Genomic DNA, 21,691 nt, shown 5'->3' with positions numbered 1-21,691 from the left:
CCTTAAGAAAAAGTAATTTTTGACGAATTGATTCGAATTCCTCTTTTCTAATACTTGATTTCCATTTAAGTTGTTTTGTTTCTTGTGGCTGTCCATGGGAAAAGGCAGAGACTAATGTGAACAATACAGTAAAGCAGAATATTTACATGATGGAATATAGAAGCCCAGGGCTTCATCTTTAGTTCCTTGCTGAAGCGCACAGCATAATGTTACTATTTGTTTCGAATTGTCTGAGATATAGCCTATCATTATGAGATAAGGGACTAGGAAAAAAAAGTGTTTTGCTAACTTAACTGAGATATGTGCCTTAAGATTTGGCAAAGCTAGCAAAAATCTTATTCGGAATGAGATATGTGCCTGGAACTGGGAGGTCTGCAATATTATTCTTACTGATAGAGTCTCCATTTTCAAAGAAAAATTCTAACATACAGATTGAACAACCTGCTAGGGGTATCCTCAAATGCTAATAAATCCTTATGCACAAATCATGTACCATGCCATTTGTATGCATGCTTTAGGGGTGGGCAGTAAACCGATATCGAACCCAAACTATCCATTCAATGAGGGAAACACGTGAGTTAGATAGAACTTAGAAGGTTAGTGTTGTGGTGTTGCCTTTGGTGAACTATCACTTAAGTCACTGGTAAAAGACACCTTTGGACCGTAGGATTATAACTATGGCAGATCTCAATCAGTCAATCTCAGTGATGCATCTGTCTAGTGTAATGGCTTAGTACTCAATGCCTTCTGCTCTGTCAATCTTCTCTTCTCTTTATACAATAAAAATATTAAATTTGTATCACTGAGGGTTGAAGACTATTTATGTGGTTAGGCATATTGAATTGGCCTTTTTTTTTCCTTCCTGATATTTGGAATTTGCCTTGCATCTAGTTTATCTCTTTTCCATGTCTGAAGTGCTGAGATAAATTGAATCTAGTTTATCTCTTTTCCATGTCTGAAGTGCTGCTGGTCTCTATTCTCTCCTCATTCTTTCTGCTCTTGGAGATGTTCTATATGCGAGCAGTCAACAAATAAAAAACCATGCTTTTCGTATCAAGGAATTTGGATCACATTAAAGCCAAGGGAGCTTGTTCCAATCTCGTCCTTTTCAGTAATTGCCTATGTTGGCAAGTATTGAGGCGTTCCATTATTGCATAAAAATGTGACAAGGAGGACACCAATCTCTTAAATGAATAAGCTTTCCAAAATAACCTCCATTGTGGCACCTCCCTTTGCAGATAACTTCTAACCAATATGTCTTTCATTTTTCTTAGTATAAAAAAATGAAAGAATTAGATAGTAGATTTAAATTACGACCTCCATATAGCTCCTCCCTCAAGCATTTTAGTATTAAAATCTGAGTGAAGAACGAATTATATAGCAACTTACGATTAAAAGTTGAGAGAAGATTAGTAACTGGCCAAAACCCATTAGATAGTAGATGATCTTAGCTAGTAAAAAATTCCATTGGATAAAAAACATATAAAAGTAGTACACAATAGCTAGTCAAAACCCACTAAATAGAAGACAAATATAAGAGTAGATATTCCCAAGAACTAGTACAAGATAAAGACATTTATAACAGTACAGGGGCTAGGTACTATTACCTTAAAATGCTTTCACATAGTTGTCACGCTTGCTTGTAATCGCATGGCAATGGAAGGTCTGGTTTATATTTTCAGTACCTGATCCTCTCTTCTCTAGCAACACAATCTGCTGAAGTCACCACTCAATTGCCAAGGTATCTCTCGTTTACCTGACCAATTTCATTTTCTTTTTTGCAAAACCCACTGCAGAATCTCTCAAATGTGTTTTTTGTTAGATTGTAGAAAATAATTCCGTTTTTCTTTTCATGCTTAGGAAGTTATCTGAATGTCTAATTCAACGGATGAGATGTTGATTTTGTTTAATTCAACGAAGAGAGGAAGGAAGAGTGAAAGTGAAGATGAAGAGAACAAAGACAGGCTTAATGACATACCTGATTCCATTCTCCTTCACATTCTGTCATTTCTGAAAGCCAAGTACGCAGTTCGAACTTGCATTTTATCCACAAGATGGAAGGATCTTTGGAAACTCCTTCCAACACTTGTTTTACATGAACAAGACTTTTCGTCCGATTTCGTGTATTGGCTTTTGACTCTTTGCGATGGCTCAGTCGCGCTGCACGGTCTAGATGTTAAACATCTTGGATTCATTCATCATTACCGCCTTGAAAGAATTGTAAAGTATGCTGTTTCGCGCAATGTCCAGCGATTAGGATTGACTGTCACATGTGACAATGAACACGTTCTGCAATGCATCTTTTCATGTCAGACTTTGACTTCTCTTAAGCTCACAGTTTACGCTAAATCAAGCTTTTCTGAGAACACGTTATTTCCAACATCTCTTAATTTGCCATTATTAACTAGCTTGCATCTAGGGCATTTTTCCTTCAGTGCAAATGGCAATGACCGGGCAGAGCCCTTTTCGTCCTTAAATAGGTTGAATAGTTTGATCATTCAAAATTGTACCCTGAGTGATGCACATATACTCTACATATCAAGTGCAACACTGACCAATTTGACTGTGCATAACCATACTCGGGACTCGTACTCGATCGAACTATCTTCTCCAAATCTGAGTGCCTTTACATTTATGGGCGTTCCTTCACAGCAACTCAGTGGGAGCAATCTTTCTTCCCTTGAACAAGTGAATATTGATGCAGAAATTCGGACTGTTGAAGACGCAAATATTGATTTAGAAACAAGCTTAAATTACCCCATGTGTCCTTTTATTCTACTGAGCTGGCTGGTAGAGCTTGCCAATATAAAATCATTGACCATATCTGCAAGTACTCTTCAGGTGCATTCTTCACATTTGCATATGGTTAGGAGATGCTTATTACATTCTAAAATTTTGTTAATAATCAATTACTTGCGTTCCTGACTCATCCTTATTGCTTAGGTTCTCTTCCTAATTCCTCATTTGTTGGAACTTAAACTCAATTCCTTGAGTAGCTTGAAGTCATTGAAAGTAAAACAGGTACCACTTTCACAATAACCACTCTTGTTAAAGTTGGATTCATGCCAGGAAACCTTTCATCATATTACTGTTGTATTAAGTTGTCTTGTTTCTGGTAGCTGTCCATGGGAAAGGTAGAGACTAATGTGAACAATACAGTAAAGCAGAATATTTATATGTTGGAATATGGAAGTCGAGGGCTTCATCTTTAGTCCCTTGCGGAAGCATAATGTTTATTGTTTACTATTTTTTTTCATAACCGAATGTATGTCTGAGATATATATAGTATCATTAGCAGATAAGGGTAGGAAGAAGAGTTTTGCCACCTTTACTGAGATATGGCAAAGCTAGAAAAATTCTTTCTTACTGATTATTCTTAGAGAGATATGTGCCTTGGAGGTCCACAAAATTATTTTCACTGATCTCCATTTTCAAAGCAAAATTTTAACACACTGATTGAAGAACCTTCTAGGTGTATCCCTCAAAGGCTAATAAATTCTTATGTACAAATCCTGTACCGCGCCACTTGTATGCACACTTTACGGGTGGACAATAAACGGATCCAATCGTTCAATAAGTGAAACAGGTATGTTAGATAGAAGATTAGTATTGTGGTGTTGTTTACGTGAACTATCACTTAAGTCACCGGTGAAAGACACCGTAGGACCATAGGAATCTTTACCTGCAACCTGCTGGGAGGATCCATTAAGGCGTGTTAGGGGTGTAATTCAAGCCGTTAGGATCTCAATCTCAGTGATGCATCTGTCTTGTGCAATTTCTTAGTACTCATGCCTTCTGCTCTGTCAATCTTCTCTGTTATACAATTAAAATATTGAATTTGTTTGACTGAGGAGTGAGGACTATTTATGTGGTTAAGCACATGAAATTGGTCTCTTTTTTTCTTCTTCCTGATACTATTTAGAATTTGCCTTGCATGTAGATTATCTGAAGTGCTGAGATAAATTGAATCTAGTTTATCTTTCTCCATATCTGAAGTGCTGGTCTCTATTCTCTTCTCATTCTTTCTGCACTTGGAGATGTTATATCCGCTTTAGCAGTCAACAAAAAAAAAAGACCAAGCTTGTGTATCGAGGAATTTGGATCACAGGAAAGCCAGTGAGCTTGGTCCATTCTCATCCTTTTCACTAATTGCATATGTAGGCAAGTATTTGTGGTGTTCTACTACTGCATAAAAATGTGACAAGGAGGACACCGATGACTGTTTGGTGGTCTGAATTCAGAACCCAACACATCTTGGCCTAAAATGAATAAGCTTCCCCACTGGTCCAGTGAATTCAGATTCAAGGGCATTCACCTTGTACTTGAAGGGATTTAACTCCTCTAAAGTAAGATTATCTTTGGGACAGGGAGGGCTACTGCCCTTCCAAATTTTTGGTAGCAAGAATTTGCATTGCCAGGCAGTGAAATTGCAAGTACAGACAATTGGCAGGTAAGTAGACTAAAACTCTTGCATGAGTCTAGTTCAGTGGAAATAACATATTTTTCATTTCAGTTTGTATGTTGCAATTGATTTGGTTGAAAATCCTTTGCTTGTCTCATTTAAATATGTCTATCAAACACTACCTAAGTGTTAGCATATGTGGATTTTTTCATTTGTCTTTATTTTCTTTAATTTCCAACTGAGATCACTAATTACTAAAAATAATTATTATTAATTTAAAAAATTACTAAAAACCCTTGAATCTGAATCAATTGCAACATACAAACTGAAATGAAAAAATCAGACGATGATACTTGACAAAGTTGCAAGAATTTAGCCCCGACAAGATTAGAAATGGCAATTTATAGAACTTTAGTAATGTTTTTGCAACTTTACTCATGCGATGAACTAATTAAAATCAAAAGTCGTACCAAAAACTAGTTAACTCTCTTAACTTATCTATTTTTTTATGCTTCCTTACTCATCTATTAGAAATATTGAAATTCAATGAAATTCATTAAATCTATTTATATTAAGAGAACCACTTTTAGGTACCACAAGAAGCCATAAAGGTTGTTACATCATACGCAACTAAACCAGCACAATCCAGGGAAACCTCCTCAATCCAAATACAGTTGGAATACTTTTAGGTACGAGATGAAACTCAAGAATAGCTATTCATATATTATTTAATAAATATTTATTTGTTTAATAATATATTGAATAGTTAAAATGGTCCCCTTATATAATTCCATAATTTACCTCATAGTTTAAGATTAATGTAATTAAATACAATAATCAATTACGGGACTTTCACTAGGGGTGATAAAACGGGTCTGTTTGACCTATTTTTTGGCGGGTTGGGTTGAGACTTTAAACCCAAATCTTAATAGTGGTACAACCCAACCCGCATTTTAGGGATTACCGATAGATTGAGTTGGGTCAGCTCGCCAACCCATATTTCACTATTGCTAGTAGGTTATGTTTTGTCAAAAACTTTCATGATTACTTGACATTATTGTTTATAATTGTTGGCCGACTATTACTGGTTAAAGTAAACTCTTGCAGATGATTGTATAACATAGCTAGTAATGTTAGGAAGATTAAGTGCGTGTGTATAAAAAAAAGTGACATTTACGAATGATTTGGTGAATGTTGATAACACTTACACTTAGTAGTTGCTATTGAGGTTTTAGTTAAAGTTTTTAATAACAACGCATGCTAAATAATTTTTTAGTATTGTTATTAATGAGACTTTTTCTTGAACCGAAAGCCTTTCAACATAAAGAGCAAATATAATATTATGATATTTTTAATTTTTACTTGTATTACATACAAAAAGTGAAAAATTTCTTAAATTTTCAACCTTGCACGACCTTTTTTAAGTGAGTTAATCCATAACCCGTGAGGTTGGCAAAATATGAATTGGATTGAGGATTTAAACTCAAATCCAACCCATATTGTCCCCCTAATTTGCACAAATTCCGCAAAAATACATATCTCTGAAACTGATAAAGGTCAATCCATTTTGAACAAGAGATAAGCGTAAAATGCTCTCTCTCAGTGTTTGAAATCGCATGGCCATGGTGGTTTATATTTTCAGGACCTGATCCTCTCTTCTCTCATATATAGCAACACAATGGGCTGAAGTCACTGTTCAATTGCCAGGTATCTCTCGCTTACCTGATCAATTTCATTTTCTATTATCATCAATGCATTGCATGCTTAACCTTAAACCCATTCATTAGGTTTTCCAATTGCAATCGAAAACAAATCTTCTTAGTTTTCACTTTTCTAAACCCACTGCAAAATTCCTATCAGAATGTCTGATTCAACCGATGAGATGGTGATTCTGCCAAATCCGAAGAGAGAAAGGAACACTGAGAGTGAGACTGAAATTGAAGACAACAAAGACAGGCTCAGTGACTTACCTGATTGCATTCTCCTTCATATTTTGTCATTTTTCAATGCCAAATACGCAGTTCGAACTTCCAACACTTGTTTTACAAGAACAAAATTTTTCTTCCGATTTCGTGTTTTGGCTCTTGACTCTTCGCGATGACTCAGTTGCGCTGCACGGTCTAGATGTTAAGCATCTTGGATTCATTCGGTATTACATCCTTGAGAGGGTTGTAAATTATGCTGTTTCGCACAATGTCCAGCGATTAGGATTGACTGTCATATGTGACAATGAACATGTTCCGCAATGCATCTTTTCATGTCAGACTTTGACATCTCTTAAGCTCACAGTTCACACTAAATCATACTTTTCTGAGAACACTTTATTTCCAAAATCTCTTAATTTGCCAGCATTAACTAGCTTGCATATAGGGCATTTTGCCTTCCGTGCAAATGGCAATGACCGGGCAGAGCCCTTTTCGTCCTTAAATAGGTTGAATAGTTTGATCATTCAAAATTGTACCCTGAGTGATGCACATATACTCTACATATCAAGTGCAACACTGACCAATTTGACTGTGCATAACCATACTCGGGACTTGTACTCAATCGAACTATCTTCACCAAATCTTAGTTCCTTTTCATTTACGGGTGTTCCTTTACAGCAACTCAGTGGGAGCAATCTTTCTTCCCTTGAACAAGTGAATATTGATGCAGAAATTCGGTCTGTTGATGAAGCAAATGTTGATTTAGAAACAAGCTTAAATTACCCCACATGTCCTTTGATTTTACTGAGCTGGCTGGTAGAGCTTACCAATATAAAATCATTGACAGTATCTGCAAGAACTCTTCAGGTACATTCTTCACATTTTCATATGGTTAGGAGATACTTCTTACATTCTAAAATTTTGTCAATAATCAATTACTTGCGCTTCTAACTCATCCTCATCCCTCACTGCTCAGGTTCTCTTCCTAATTCCTCATTTATTGGAACTCAAGCTCACTTCCTTGAGTAGCTTGAAGTCATTGAAAGTAAAACAGGTACCACTTTCACCAAGCTTTATCTCAATACTGAGAACAGCCAAGTTACGGAGAGCAACAACCAAGACACGGAAAGCAATTGCCAAGTTAAAGAGAGCAATTAAGGAAGAAATGTCTACATCGATACCTGATGGAGTAGTGGACTTTTTACTTCAAAACTCGCCGTCCGCTAAGGTTGACATCATAGATTGCACACGTTGAGAGATTACTATATCCTTGGGTGCAGAAACAAATTGTATATCTTAACTAACATGGTTATATCCAATCTCGGCTAAAGTGGATACTCTATAGCAAGGATGGGGAAATGCATGTCGTTTCTTATATGAAATGAAAGAAAGTTAATTGGTGGTTTGTGGAAAGATCTTTATTTTGAGGTAATTGAAGGTTAGATGGGAAGAATGGAAGTTGTAAAGAACTAATTTATCGGCACTTATTTTTGTTATGATGTTTGTGAATTTTGGATCTCATTTTCATATATTCGAGTTTGCATTAGCGTTTGTTTTTCTATTGAATATATATGTTCATTTGGGATGATATGCATGTGGTTTGCTTTGGTCTTGTTATTTTATCTTGTGATTGTTGGGTTAATAAATATTTACATGCTGGGATCTGGAAGTCCAGGGCTCCATCTTTAGTTCCTTGCTGAAGCATAATGTTTACTGTTTTGTTTCATAACCGAATGTATGTCTGAGATATATAGTATCATTAGCAGATAAGGGACTAGGAAAATGAGTTTTGCCAACTTTACTGAGATATGGCAAAGCTAGCAAAATTCTTAAGATTATTCTTAGAGAGATCTGTGCCTTGGAGGTCCACAAGATTATTCTTACTTATAGAGTCTTCATTTTCAAAGCAAAATTCTAACACACTGACTGAAGAACCTGCTAGGGGTATCCCTCAAATGCTAATAAATTCTTATGTTCAAATCCTGTACCGTGCCACTTGTATGTATGCTTTAGGGGCGGATAGTAAGCCGATCGAATAGTTCAACGAGTGAAACAGGTGACTTAGATAGAAGGCTAGTGTTGTGGTGTTATCTACGGTGAACTATCAGTTAAGTCGCTAGTGAAAGATTCCTTAAGACCTTAGGATTTAATATATTTGTATTGACTTTAGGGGTATAATTCAAGCTGTTATGAAGTAGGAACTATAAGATCCTCATATGTTGTTTGAAACTATGGCAGATCTCAATCTCGGATGCATCTGTCTTGTGCAATTGCTTAGTACTCATGCCTTCTGTTCTGTCAATTTTCTCTGTTATACAATTAAAATTTGAAATTTTTTCACTGGGTAGTGAGGACGACAACTTGTATGTTTTGCAAAATACCAAAAACTTTTAACCCTCTTAACTTATTTATTCTCTGACGTATTGCCTTCTTTGCCATCTTTTAATTAATATGTTAACAGCTTTCAAAAGGTTATATAAAAAATTAAGGGAAAACGCAGATTACTATCTTAAAACTATTTAGCTCAACTTTAATAAAAATAGTTACATATAACAAAAATTTTAAGTATAACTTTTATACGCTAAAACAGTACAATATATAAAGACACTTTAAATCTTTCTTCCAAAACTAACGAGTGATTATTTCAAGTGTTACGTGCTTGATTCCGCTTAAGTAAGGTCTCAGGTTCGAGTTTTGTGGATGGAAATATTTCCGCTGAAAGAATTAGCTTCACCATAATGTAAATATTCTCGCCTCAAACAGAATTGTCTCTATAAAAGAACACATGTCTTAAAAAAAATTCATTCTTTCAAAAGAAAAAAAAAAGAAACTAATCATACTATTTACGATCACATTCTTGGAGCAGTGATATTCGACGGTAGTAAATCAACAATTCAACATTTTTCAAATTTAAAAAAAAAATTCAACATTCTCTTAAACTGTTGAAATTATACTCTTTTAGTATAATAAAACTTTGAGCTTAGGGGAGTAACATTTAACTATTCTACGCCATTTACAAAAAAAAATACTATTCTAAGCCACATAAAACAAAATGTTAACAATTCGTCTATTATATTCTTCTTGTAAGCTGTGTGAATGTGTGGTATTTGTTGTGGTTTTATTTTGTTGAAGAGTAAACAGCCATTCTGGTCCTTGAATGTGTTCACTTATGATGAAGTGGTCCTCAGCTTTTGAAAATGGGCTTTTTTAATCCCTGAATGTGTTGCCGTCGGTCAAGTTAGTCCTTGGTTCAGTTTTCCGTTAGTCCCTCAAACGGAAAACACCACATGTCACGTTTTTTTACACATTGGCATCCTAGTTGGCTCTCCAACGGTCAGAATGAAAGCTTCTAACCCGTCAATTTAGTCCTCATCCCTGAATCTACATAATCACCCCCAATTCTTAACCCTGGAGCCCCAAATCAGAAACCCTAGTTCTTCAAACCTACAATTGGCTTCTTCAATTGGTGTATGCATCTTGTCTCTGTGCGTGTGTTATAGGTAGGATCAGTAGTGGAGTTTGTTATAGGCGCCGGCGACTTTGCTTGAATCTATTGTTACATTGGTTCTGAGTTTCAAGTTCCTCTTAGACGTGCATGTCCTGGGAATTTCTCTAGTGTGAAGAAAGCAAAGTACCTTGTTACATACCCTCTAATTCTAGGAGATGATTTAGACAAATTGAATAAGAAATTTGGTATCTCACCTGGAGATTTTTTGGAACAAAATCACTTGAACCCCTTGTCCACTTAAACCCCAATTGATGATGACCCCATCAGAATATTTGAAATTCCAGATTCTCCTTCTCCCCACCTAGTTTTCTTCCCACAAATCCAGTGCCTAAACCACATGAATCACTAGAATCATCACATTTGTATATTGCAGGATCTGTCTTAGGACTTGTGTTTTTCACAACATTGCTTGCAAGTGGACTCTACATGAAGAGAGTGAGAAAAAGTGATTCTGTAAACTCATTCAACAATAACAAGTTCTCCTTCTCTCACTTTATGCATGAAAACCTCTCCTTGCTTGGTGTATGTTATGGTGAGGGCAGTGATTCTTGGTCTTATTTAGTTTTTGAGTTGCTTAAAAATGAATGCTTGAGGGAGATTATATCTGATCCATTCAATCCTCTAAACTGGTACAGAAGGACACAAATAGCATTTGATATTGCAACATGTCTTTACTATTTGCATTACTGTTCTTTTCCTTCCATAGCTCACATGAATGTTAATTAGTACTAGAAATATTTTCATTTCTGCAAACTTGAGAGGAAAATTGGCAGATGTTGGTGGTGCAACTAAATGAAATGGCAGCACAGAAATTTGTTAGTGTAATTGCAGGGTAATAGAAGATTGCATTCAGTATTGTATTATTCCCCCTTGTTGGGTCTTCTAATTACTCATAAATTTAGTGGACAGAGAAAAATCATTGTCGGCAACTAACACTTTCTAGAGGCTAAGCTTTTTTTCCCTTTACTTTTCTCTTCTTGGGTTTCGAATCTGGTGGATGTGGTTAGAAGTTTATGGTTTGATGGGGTGTTGATTTGAGGTCTGGAAGTTTATGGGTATATTTGGGAGGTCTGATGTTGGTTTAGGCTTGATGGAGTTTTTGCTGGTGCTAAACTTTTGGTTGCTGGGTTTAGGTTTTGATTAGAGGTTGAGTAAGGGATGATGTATCAGAGATGCAAGAAAGGCTCAAGCTTTGGAAAGAACACAACCAGATTTATGAGTGGCAGGGACTGATTTTCCAATGAAGTTTCGGAGGGAATATGAAGAAGGAGCCACGTAGGATGCCAACATGTAAAAAAACATGACATTTGGCATTTTCCGTTTTAGGGACTAACGGAAAACTCAACCAAGGACGAACTTGACCGACGGCAACACATTCAGGGATGAAAAACGATCATTTCCAAAGTATGAGGACCAGTTCGTCATAAGTGAACACAGTCAGGGACCAAAATGGCTGTTTACTCTTTGTTGAATGTTCATCTTTTCTTGGTCTTTTAATTAAAAAATAAATAAATATTGGTTTTAGTTATCAATTTGCTATGAATTATTATATTGATATATACATGCCTAAATATAATTTAATTGATTTGAAAAATTGAAGTTTAATCAAATAAAATACCAGAATCATCAAAATCTTGTTAGAAAGGGAGATAATCTTCGTCCATGCTTTTTAGGTTTTCTAATCAAATACCCACTTTTTAGGTTTACTAATTCGCTTAGTTTTGAAAACTCACCGCAGAATTGCTTCTCGCTCTGTCCCTCAGGTGTGTTTTCTTGTCTGTTAGATTGTACAAAATAATTTCGTTTACACTTTCATGCTTAGGTACGTAGTTATCAGAATAATTGTTTTTCTGTCTCTCAAGTTTGTGTTCCTTAATTAATTTAGATTGCAGAAAAATCATTCTATTTCTTTGTCTTTTTATTCTTAGGCAGTTATCTGAATTTCTAATTTAATGGATGAGATGTTGATTCCACCAAATGCAAAGAGAGGTAGGGAGAGTGAGAGTGAGAGTGAAAATGAAGAGAACAAAGATAGACTCAGTGACTTGCCTGATTGCGTTCTCCTTCACATTCTGTCATTTGTGAATGCCAAGTATGCAGTTCAAACTTGCACATTATCCACAAGATGGAAGGATCTCTGGAAACGTCTTCCTTCCCTCATACTACATTCCTCAGATTTTTCAACTTTTAAGGGTTTCACCAAATTCGTGTCTACAATTTTGACTCTTCGTGATGGCTCAATTGCACTCCATGGTCTAGATTTGAAGCGTCTTGGGCGCATTCAGCCTTGCCTCTTCAAAAGGATCATAAAATATGTCATTTCACACAATGTTCAGCAATTAGGATTGTGTGTCAATTGTGATATTGAACATTTTCCGACTGACGTCTTTTCATGTGAGACTTTGACATATCTTAAGCTCTCTGTTCATTTTAGAGAAGTCAAAACGTTACTTCTGCAATCTTTTAATTTGCCAGCATTAACCACCTTGCATCTAGAACATTTCACCATTTGTGCCAATGGCAATGACCTTGCAGAGCCCTTCTCAACTTTTATTAGGTTGAATAGTTTGATCATTCACGATTGTAGCATCATTGGTTCACATATCCTCTGCATATCGAGTACAACTCTTTGCAATTTAACCGTGCATAACGATCCTGTGGACGTGTACAAAATTGAGCTATCTTCTCCATGCCTTCGTACCTTTACCTTTACAGGTACTGTTTGTGAGACTCTCAGCGGGAGGAATCTTTCTTCCATTGAACATGTAAATCTTGATATACTTAGGGCGTCAAAGCCTGATGCTGTGCTCAACTGGTTGGAAGAGCTTACCAATATAAAATCATTGACCATCTCTATAAGTACTCTTAAGGTACATTCTTCACATTTACATGTTCGAAGCTTTATTTTTAAGATGTTTCTTTCATTTCCAAATTATTGTCAAAAATCATTTGACTTGCATTAAATCAAATCCTAAGTCATACTCGCCCCTCATTGCTTAGGTTCTCTCCTTAACTCATGTATTGAAGCTTAAGGTTCCTCCTATCTTGAGTAGCTTGAAGTCAGTGAAGGTTAAACTGAGAGGAGAAAAATCTGTACTGGATGTGGACTTTTTTCTTCAAAACTCACCGTCCGCAAAGATTGACTTCATAAGGTGCTCAGGATGATATATACACAACTTTTCAGGGAGAGATACTTATAATTACTATGATTTTTTCTTCCTTGGATGAATTAGGAGTCCCTCAAATGACTTTGATACTTGAAAGCACCCTCTCCTTGCTTGATCTGGCACTATACTACTATAAATTTGGGTGTTAGATGAAAGCGTTGGTCCATCGGGGCCTTAGGGGCAATCATCTGCTGCTGTATAAAATAATTTGTTAGAAGAGGTGTCTTCCTACTTAACATGGTCTCAGAATTTGTCAGCTTTTTTTCTTTGCTATAGAGAAGGGGGACAAAGAGCTTCTTTATACTATGTTTTGCTAGGCTATGGGCAACTGGTTGTTCTCTAAATTCTGTTTGTTCTTAGTTATAGCTTAGTCTATTTTTGATCCTTTCTTCTTTTCTCTTGTCTCTCTCTTTGAATTTGTTATTTGAGTTTTAGGGAATTTAGTTACTCTATCTAATTTTTTTCATCAATCGATTGAAGTAATAGAATCCCCAAAAATTTGAAATTCAAAAAAAATTCAATTACATAAATATGATTTATTTGGTAATCACTTTCAATTCAAAGGTAAATTTTAGGGCAGGTAAAAGGTTATTCACCAGTGCAACAAGATAGAACGAAGAGGTGTACTATCAACACTTTCTCATTAATTAGTCGAAATTTATGTGGTTTTTATATTTTTAGTAGACCTCAGTTGGAGTATTGAAGAAACTAGAAAGTGTTGAAAAGAGAATATTGCTAGTAGATAAAGATGTGGAATGTAAGCAAGTAACTATACAAATATCTTGAGCAAAAATGAAAATTTGGCTCCGTCCATTATTTTTAAACATTTCCCTCCACTGAAAATGAAAAGGCAACTGCTATATATATACATGGTATTGGTATCGGTATTGGAACAGAACCGCCTTTTCTCTTTCACTCCACCACAATTGAAATCACGACGAGATATTTCTATTTCTCATTTCATTTTCTCTGTTTCAAAAATTTTCATACTTTCTGATACTCAAATCCAATTTTGCTAAATGTTTGTTACTCCCAAATGTCTGTTCATTTAGATTGCAGAAAATTATTCCTTTTTTTTTTCTTCCTTCGTTCATGCATAAGACTGATCTTAATGTCAAGTTCAACAGATGAGATGTTGATTCCGCCAAATGCAAAGAGAGGGAGGCACAGTGAGAGTGAGAATGAAATTGAAGAGAACGAAGACAGACTAAGTGACTTACCCGATTGCATCCTCCTTCACTTTTTGTCATTTCTGAACGCCGGACGTGCAGTTCGAACTAGCATGTTATCCACAAGATGGAAGAATCTCTGGAAACGCATTCCTACTCTTAATTTACGCTCCTCAGATTTTTCCACTGTGAAGAGTTTCACTGTATTCGTGTCTACAATTTTGACTCTTCGTGATTGTTCAATTGCCTTGCACCGTCTCCATTTTGATCGTAATGGTTTCGTCGAGCCTCATCTCCTCAAAAGGGTCGTAAACTACGCTATTTCACACAATGTCCAACAGTTAGCTTTGTCTGTCACGTGTGTGACATTGAACGCATTCCGTCTTGCCTTTTTTCATGTCAGGCTTTAACATCTCTTAAGCTCTCAGTTTACCCTAAATATCCTAAGTTTGAGAAGACATTGTTTCCGAAATCCCTTAATTTGCCAGCACTGACAAGCTTGCATCTATATAAATTTGCATTTCTGGCAAGTGACAATGACCGTGCTGAACCCTTTTCAGGCTTCAACAGGCTGAATAGTTTGATCATTGAAAACTGTAACATCAAGGATGCACAGATTCTCTGCATATCAAGCGCAACGCTTGTCAATTTAACAATGAAGTGTCGTCTTTATGAAGATTTTTACAACCTCGAGCTATCTTCTCCCAGTCTTCGTAGTTTGGCCTTAAAGGGCACTCCTAGTCTGCAACTTTGTGGGTGCAATCTTTCTTCTGTTGAACAAGTAGATATTGATGTTGAAATGTTGACAAGTTCCCCCAAGTCTCCATCGATTCTGCTCAGCTGGCTGCAAGAGCTTGCTGATATAAAATCATTGATTGTCTCTGCAAGTACTCTCCAGGTACCTTCACATTGCATGTTTTGAGACTTTAGTGTTACTTTCTTTTTAATAGCTTGTTTTTATCAAATTATTTTTCCTCAGAATCAATTCTGTACAAAAATTTCTCTTTTGATTTTAGAATCAATTATAGAATGATTTCCAAACATGTATTTAGAAATGCTATAAGATGTTTCATGTTTGTTTTAATGTTTTTTCATTTCAAAACTTGATAAGAGAAAAATTTGACTTGCATTTAGTGAATCTTAATTCATACTCATCCCTCATTGCTCTCTTCTTTGTTCCTGATTTATTGAAGCTTAAGCTCCCTTTTCTTGGTGGCTTGAAGTCATCGAAAGTTATAGTAAGACCAACTTCAAAAGGATTTGCCATGACAATGAGAAATTCCATGTTAGGTAAAGTATCCTGGAGACAATTTCTTAAGTTAATGAAAGCAGCATTGGAAACATCTCCACCTATGCCTGATGGAATAGTGGACATTTTGCTTCAAAACTCGCTGTCCGCAAAGGTTGACATCATAGATTGCTCGAGGCAAAAGGAGCATTCAAGATTTTAAACAGAGATTCTTATAATTGGTTTGGTGTTAGTTATCTAATGTCTGGTGTTAGTTATCTAATGTCTTCCTTCTCTGTTTTTGTTCCCCTGAACCTCTCTGGTGTTTCTGATCATCAGTGGGCAAGTTACTAGTTCATTGGTTAGAGAAATAAGTTGTATGTGTATACTGAATTGATTTTATCAAATCTCAGCTTAAATTGATCCTCTATAGCAATGATGAAGGTAGTGCTATTGTTTGTATAAAATGAAAGAAAGTTATTGGTGGTTTGAGAAAATTAAATGTTTTATACTTTTATGGTTAATGAAGGTTGATGAGAAGAAAGCAAGAAAGAAAGTATTAATGCTTACACGTTGAAGAAATGTAGAAATTAGAATCTTATGATGCATTTGATTTGTTAAAACACAAAATGACTATTTGAACATGGTGTGGTGGTTGCTCACCTTGTTCCTTAATAATGAGACGTGAGGGGTTTCATATTTTTCCTCGAGAATGAAGCATATTCGGTAGTTAGTTGTTTACCGCTTAGTATGAGTAAATAAGACGAGATAATTAATCACTACTGTCGACGGCGGACAGATTGATAAAAAAATACTAATATGGATCACGTTAATATTTTAAAATAATGAGGACAAAATAAAAGATGAAGTACACTAATACAGTACTCCCATGTAAAACATCAAAAGTATAAAACATTCAAACTTTCTTCCTACTCTTTTGAACTCTAACTCAATCCCTCTCATCAATTCTTTATTTTCCTCTTTCCCTTGATACAATTAATTATAGTGTCATGGACCAGAATAAAATAATTAAGTGTTCTAACTTTTTTTTACTTGTACTATAGGCCCAGTTTGGAAAAGCTTATTTGAGCTTATTTGACAGCATAAGCTTTTATGCCAGTGTTTGGGAGAGCTTATGCAAACAGCTTATTTTCAGCTTATTTTCATAAGCTACTCAGGACAGCTTATGAAAAACAGCTTATGCTTATATACAACTTATTTTTAATTTATTTCAATAAATTTTTAAAAATAGCTTAAGAATAAGCGCTTATGTCATAAGCGCTTATGATCATAAGCGCTTAATTAAGCTGTTTTTTCAAACGGGGCCATATATGTACACTCTTTGTGTATATATGGTTGAGAGCATCTTGCGCTACAGGTAACAGTCCTTCAAGAGCAGGACTGTTGACAGAAAATGGGAACCAGAGTAAACTGCAAATCTGCAAGGAGCCAAAGTTGGCTTTTATTTTTCTAACTCATTTATCCACATTCAATTCCATTATAGTGGGAGTTTTACTTTAAAAAAATAGAAAAGCATTACTATAATGATCAACAACATACATGGAACTGCACTGTTCTCTACAAACCGGACCTCATTCTTCACCCTGATTTTGAGCAATATTCTTGCGAGATTGATCCTCATTCTTTCCTATCAATTCGAATATTTCCCATAATAGCACTCTCATTTATGAACAATAATAACTGAATTATATAACCCTGTCAATATTTTCCAATATTTCATGTTGACCAAACTAAAGCATCAAATTTGTTACCCTAGGCAATTCCTGACTTCAAAAAAAACCTAGACAATTTCTTAACAGGAGGCGTCACCATAGCTGCCCAATGCTGCCGAATGTCTAATTCAACCGATGAGATGCTGATTTCGCCGAAGGCGAAGAGAGGAAGACACAACAAGAGTGAAAATGAAGATAGACTCAGCAATTTACCTGATTGCATTCTCCTTCACCTTTTATCATTTCTTAAAGTCAAATACGCAGTTCAAACATGCGTGTTATCCACAAGATGGAAGGATCTCTGGAAACGTCTTCATAACCTTATCTTACTCTCCTCAGACTTTTCCAGTTTGCGGAGTTTCACCAAATTTATGTCTAGGCTTTTGACTCTTCGCGACGGCTCGATCGCGCTGCAGAACCTAGATTTCGAGCGTGAGGGTTTCGTGGAGCCTCATCTTCTCAAAAGGATCATGAAATACGCTGTTTCACACAATATCCAGCAATTAAGATTGTCTGTCAGGTGTGATATTAAACACTTTCCGCACTGCATCATTTCATCTAAGACCTTGACATCTCTTAAGCTCGCAATTCATCCTAAAGTTAAAAGCCCTTGTTATAAGAAACAAACCTTATTTCCAAAATCTCTTTATAATTTGCCAGCATTAACGAGCTTGCATCTAGTGAATTTTGCCTTTTGGGAAAATCACCATGGCATTGCCGAGCCTTTTTCGGCCTTTATCAAGTTGAATAGTTTGATCATTGAGAATTGTAGCCTCAGTGAGGCACATTGTACACTCTCCATATCAAGTAGGACTCTATGCCATTTAACTGTGTTTAACCAATATCGGCTCTTGCACAAAACTGAGCTATCTTCTCCAAGCCTTCGTACATTTGCCTTTGAAGGTACTCCTTATCAGAAACTCACGGGAAGCAATCTTTCATCCCTTGAACAAGTGCATATTAATGTAGCAAATTGGTCTCTTGAACAAGAAGATAGAGAGATGTTAATGTGGGCAAATTACCCGCAACCTCCTTTCATTCTACTCAGCTGGCTGCTAAAACTTCCCAATATAAAATTATTGACATTCTCGGCATGTACTCTTCAGGTACCTTCACATTTGCATTTTTTATTCTTAAGATGCTTCTTTCATTCTAAAATTCTGTTAATATTCAATTGATCAACTTGCATTATATCAATTGATCCTAACTAATCCCCGTCCCTCATTTCTTAGGCTCTCTTCTTATTTCGTTATACATTGAAGCTTAAGGCTGCTATCTTGAGTGACATGAGCCTTGAACTCATTGAAAATAAAACAGGAACAGATTTCATTTGGATTTCAAAGAGCAGAATCGGTACCAGGTCCAGATGGAATAGTAAACTTTCTGCTTCAAAACTCTACAAAGGTTGACATCATAAGGTGCCCAGGATGATAATAAATGCATTAAACTTTTATGGAGAGATGGATAGTTACTGGGAATGAAACGAAGTTATTGGTGGTTAGTGGAAATATCTTTATTTTGTGGCCTATATGGTTGATGAGAAGAAAGGAAGAAGTAATTCTTAGGCACTTATGTTCTGTCATGATATTTGTGAATTTTGGATCTCATATTTATATATTCAAGTTTATATTAGCATTTGTTTTGCTATTGAACAAATCATGTTCAGTTGGGATGATATACTAATAAAGTTTTGCTTCAATCATGATGTTTATCTTGTGAGTGTTGAGATAATGAATTTTTAGTCTCGTACAATAAATAACCACTATTGTAAAACATCCAAAAGTAGAAAATATCATTTGAGAAGCTCATATTAGTGGAGTATCAATTACAAGACCACTTTTCTTCTCATTTCCAACTTTTACTGAATGCTATGGCCTCAGCACCGAGTTCTGGACTTGGCCATTATTGTTGCATGCTCATTCATGATATTTGTGGAGAGTAGGGATGTTCAATAATGAATCAAGTTCTTGCGCATCTTACAATGCTTTAGCCTTAAACGTTTCCCGCCAAATCCAATGAGAAAATGAGAATTTGTCAATGTAATAACAATGTTGAGTGTTGATAATGTTTTGTTTGTTCGTTTGTCTGGTATATTTGGTCCAAATTTTGTTTAACCCTTAAACTAGGAATCACATCAGTAGTGCCCCCAAAGTAAGGTATTGGAAAGTTTTCCGCTTCATTAGGGGCCTAAGCAGAAGTTATCTTCAAAACTTGATAAATTGGAGGTTTGGGCTCTATGTCTGTTCCCATGTCATGCATGGAAGTCAAAATTCAAACATTTGATTAATTGGCTAGTCTTTTGGCAGCTTGAATTTGGCATTCTGGCTTTTTGCAAACTTACATGCTTTCTTTTATCACATGCATTGTTTTCTTCAAGCCGCTGTTTCCTTGAATGCAGTGGCGAAACCAGGATTTTTGTAAAGCCTTGACAAATTTTAAAAGCACAAATTCACACTTGACACAATATATATTTTCAATGGCGACATTAGGCGGTGGTTCTATTTCAGCTTCCGGTTGCACAACATTCACTTTCTCAATACTTGCTCTATCAACCAAAAACCTCTTCATTTTTAAAATTTAATGATCTAAATTAATATATTCAATTAACATAGCTTAAATGAAGCAAAATTAACATGTACTCAAGTGATAATATAATAGAAGAAAACAAACAAACGTCCAACAAAAACCAAAAAAGAATACGACTATCCAATAGAGAATTGGGTTGTTTAATGGAGATAAGATTAATATGTTCAATTAACATAGTGAGATGGGGAGCAAAATTGCAAAAAAACAAAAAATATAGAATTGAGTTGTTTAATGAAAACAAGATTGAAGAAATGGAGTGTCACATTGACTAGTATACAATTTAAAGACAAGGAAAACAGCATGCCCTTTTCCAATATCAAAACAACACCGCGTTTCTCTTCTCAATCCACAATTTTTTTTGTAATTTGACTTTTAGGCTTTGGCCACATCCACTACTTTTAGGAGAGTGCCTTAACAACAAATGTTCTCTAGGCACCACAATACAACACCTTAATTGCATTGCAGGAAAAAAAACCATTACACAAATCTAAGATTTCAAGTAAAGAAGCCAATTTGCACCCCAACTCGCACAAACCAACCTCACCCCTAACAATCAGACAGCGAAAAACATCCCCAAGCCACCAAGCAACCACCTCACCTAAAACAGCCCATACCTGAATGCTAGAGAAATAAGATAAATCTGCAATTACCCTATCCTTACACAGAATCAAGGCAAACCAAGAGGTTCTCGGACCATTCAAACAGAGAAAAGCTGAAATCTTTTACCCACCACCCCAAATCTCTTCCCATTCCCAATTTCAGAATTATCTTCTCACAATCTCACTCTTCGTCTCTTCCCAACTTTAGAATTTTGCCCTTTTTCATTCTTTTTTTTAGCCCAAAACCTTACCTGGTCTAAAGAAAAAAGAAAAAAAAAACTTAGAGCCAGGGCACTGGCCCAAGCAAGCCAGGCGGTGAATCCACCCCTGCTTGAATGTAAGTTTGTTTTCAAGGAAAAAATATTGGTTATGCCGAGATATTTTCGGTTTTAACCAAGTTGAATAGTTTGAACATTGAAAACTGTAACCTAATTGGTGATGTCGAGGTTCTTTGCATATTGAGTAAAACACTAGCGAGTTTGACTGTGATTCATCATTGTCTTAACTACAAAATGCACATGTCTTCTCAAAGTCTCTGTACCTTTGCTTTTACGAGTACTCCTATTAAAACTCTCTGCGGAAATAACTCATTGAGCATGTAAATTTTGATATACACATGGGGTTGACAAAGTATTCTTTTATTCTACTCAGCTAGATGGTAGACCTTGCCAAAATAGAACCATTGAAAATTTCAGCGAGTACACTCCAGACACATTCTTCACATTGCGTGTTACTAGATTTTATTTTTAGGATGATGTTGGTTAAGTCAAATTATGATAGGTAATCACAAAAGCTAAGAAAAATTGTTTCAATTGACTGTAATTTTAGCTTTATTGTAGTCTTTCATCATGTATCCAAACATGCCCTTCATTCCAAATTTTTGTTAAAAATCAAATAACTTGCATTAAAACAATCCTAACTCATCCTCACCGCTCATTGTTAGGTTCTCTTCTTAATTCCTTATTTGTTGGAGTTCAAGTATCCTTGGGTAAGTTGAAGTCATTGAAAATTAATATGAGAGGAGATAAGTTACAAAAAGCACCTCCCGTGTTGAAAATCCATTTTACCTAATGGAATAGTGGACTAGCTATTTGCTTCAAAACTCACCCTCCGCAAAGGTTGACATCATAAGGAGCTCAACATGATATATGCATTCAACTTTTTATGGAGACATGGAGAGATGCTTATAATTACTATGGTTTTTTAATCCTTGTCTGATTCTCTTATTCTCTTTGGTTATATCTAATTATCCTTGGATTAAACATGAGTCCTCTGAGCACTGAAATGAAATGTACATGCTTATTGACATGGCTATATCCGATCCCAACTCAAGTTGATACTCTATAGCATGTAAGGATTGGGAAATGTCGTTTC

The 21,691-nt window shown here is 35.8% G+C and overlaps 4 protein-coding genes and 1 pseudogene across 10 annotated transcripts; all 5 read left to right on the top strand.

Annotated features, from left to right (window-relative positions):
* Positions 1 to 51: 51 nt before the first annotated feature.
* Positions 52 to 7,888, top strand: LOC130718810 (F-box/LRR-repeat protein At4g14103-like). Of its 4 annotated transcripts, none has more exons than XM_057569454.1 (8): positions 52 to 1,741; positions 1,861 to 2,841; positions 2,944 to 3,021; positions 3,941 to 4,450; positions 4,993 to 5,091; positions 6,045 to 6,109; positions 7,058 to 7,194; positions 7,304 to 7,888. In XM_057569454.1, the coding sequence occupies exons 2-4, from the start codon at positions 1,873 to 1,875 to the stop codon at positions 3,947 to 3,949; spliced, it is 1,056 nt and encodes a 351-aa protein (XP_057425437.1). In that variant the 5' UTR covers positions 52 to 1,741; positions 1,861 to 1,872; the 3' UTR covers positions 3,950 to 4,450; positions 4,993 to 5,091; positions 6,045 to 6,109; positions 7,058 to 7,194; positions 7,304 to 7,888. The 4 variants fall into 4 exon arrangements, with proteins under 4 accessions (XP_057425437.1, XP_057425428.1, XP_057425435.1 ...); XM_057569445.1 differs by having other exon boundaries at positions 7,006 to 7,194; XM_057569452.1 differs by lacking the exon at positions 4,993 to 5,091 and having other exon boundaries at positions 7,006 to 7,194.
* LOC130747760 (uncharacterized) lies at positions 6,409 to 7,582 on the top strand. The gene is made up of 2 exons (XM_057600789.1): positions 6,409 to 7,194; positions 7,304 to 7,582. Exons 1-2 carry the CDS (start codon positions 6,409 to 6,411, stop codon positions 7,580 to 7,582), a joined length of 1,065 nt encoding a protein of 354 aa, XP_057456772.1.
* Positions 7,889 to 11,458: 3,570 nt separating the features above from the next.
* Positions 11,459 to 13,388, top strand: LOC130718737 (F-box/LRR-repeat protein At4g14103-like). 3 transcript variants are annotated; one of them, XM_057569376.1, is made up of 3 exons: positions 11,459 to 11,598; positions 11,768 to 12,705; positions 12,836 to 13,388. In XM_057569376.1, the coding sequence occupies exons 2-3, from the start codon at positions 11,788 to 11,790 to the stop codon at positions 12,998 to 13,000; spliced, it is 1,083 nt and encodes a 360-aa protein (XP_057425359.1). In that variant the 5' UTR covers positions 11,459 to 11,598; positions 11,768 to 11,787; the 3' UTR covers positions 13,001 to 13,388. The 3 variants fall into 3 exon arrangements, with proteins under 3 accessions (XP_057425359.1, XP_057425351.1, XP_057425344.1); XM_057569368.1 differs by having other exon boundaries at positions 11,764 to 12,705; XM_057569361.1 differs by lacking the exon at positions 11,459 to 11,598 and having other exon boundaries at positions 11,605 to 12,705.
* A 123-nt stretch (positions 13,389 to 13,511) lies between these two features.
* On the top strand, positions 13,512 to 15,829 carry LOC130718726 (F-box/FBD/LRR-repeat protein At1g78750-like; annotated as a pseudogene). Its single transcript, XR_009012774.1, has 2 exons — positions 13,512 to 15,069; positions 15,365 to 15,829. The product of XR_009012774.1 is annotated as an F-box/FBD/LRR-repeat protein At1g78750-like (transcript).
* A 1,131-nt stretch (positions 15,830 to 16,960) lies between these two features.
* Positions 16,961 to 18,834, top strand: LOC130732104 (F-box/LRR-repeat protein At4g14096-like). Its single transcript, XM_057584220.1, has 2 exons — positions 16,961 to 18,238; positions 18,365 to 18,834. The coding sequence occupies exons 1-2, from the start codon at positions 17,252 to 17,254 to the stop codon at positions 18,539 to 18,541; spliced, it is 1,164 nt and encodes a 387-aa protein (XP_057440203.1). The 5' UTR covers positions 16,961 to 17,251; the 3' UTR covers positions 18,542 to 18,834.
* The last annotated feature ends 2,857 nt before the right edge of the window (positions 18,835 to 21,691 follow it).

The sequence above is a fragment of the Lotus japonicus genome, chromosome 1, assembly GCF_012489685.1.
Source record: "Lotus japonicus ecotype B-129 chromosome 1, LjGifu_v1.2".
Lineage (NCBI taxonomy): Eukaryota > Viridiplantae > Streptophyta > Magnoliopsida > Fabales > Fabaceae > Lotus > Lotus japonicus.
The sequence above is the reverse complement of the archived record's forward strand: the minus strand, read 5'-3'. Positions and strand labels throughout refer to the sequence as shown.

Coding starts and splice junctions, on each gene's coding strand:
- LOC130718810 (XM_057569439.1), top strand. CDS start 1,873: ATGTCTAATTCAACGGATGAGATGTTGATTTTGTTTAATTCAACGAAG. Junction 2,842..2,943: donor TATCTGCAAGTACTCTTCAG/GTGCATTCTTCA, acceptor CTTATTGCTTAG/GTTCTCTTCCTAATTCCTCA.
- LOC130747760 (XM_057600789.1), top strand. CDS start 6,409: ATGCCAAATACGCAGTTCGAACTTCCAACACTTGTTTTACAAGAACAA. Junction 7,195..7,303: donor TATCTGCAAGAACTCTTCAG/GTACATTCTTCA, acceptor CTCACTGCTCAG/GTTCTCTTCCTAATTCCTCA.
- LOC130718737 (XM_057569376.1), top strand. CDS start 11,788: ATGGATGAGATGTTGATTCCACCAAATGCAAAGAGAGGTAGGGAGAGT. Junction 12,706..12,835: donor TCTCTATAAGTACTCTTAAG/GTACATTCTTCA, acceptor CTCATTGCTTAG/GTTCTCTCCTTAACTCATGT.
- LOC130732104 (XM_057584220.1), top strand. CDS start 17,252: ATGTCTAATTCAACCGATGAGATGCTGATTTCGCCGAAGGCGAAGAGA. Junction 18,239..18,364: donor TCTCGGCATGTACTCTTCAG/GTACCTTCACAT, acceptor CTCATTTCTTAG/GCTCTCTTCTTATTTCGTTA.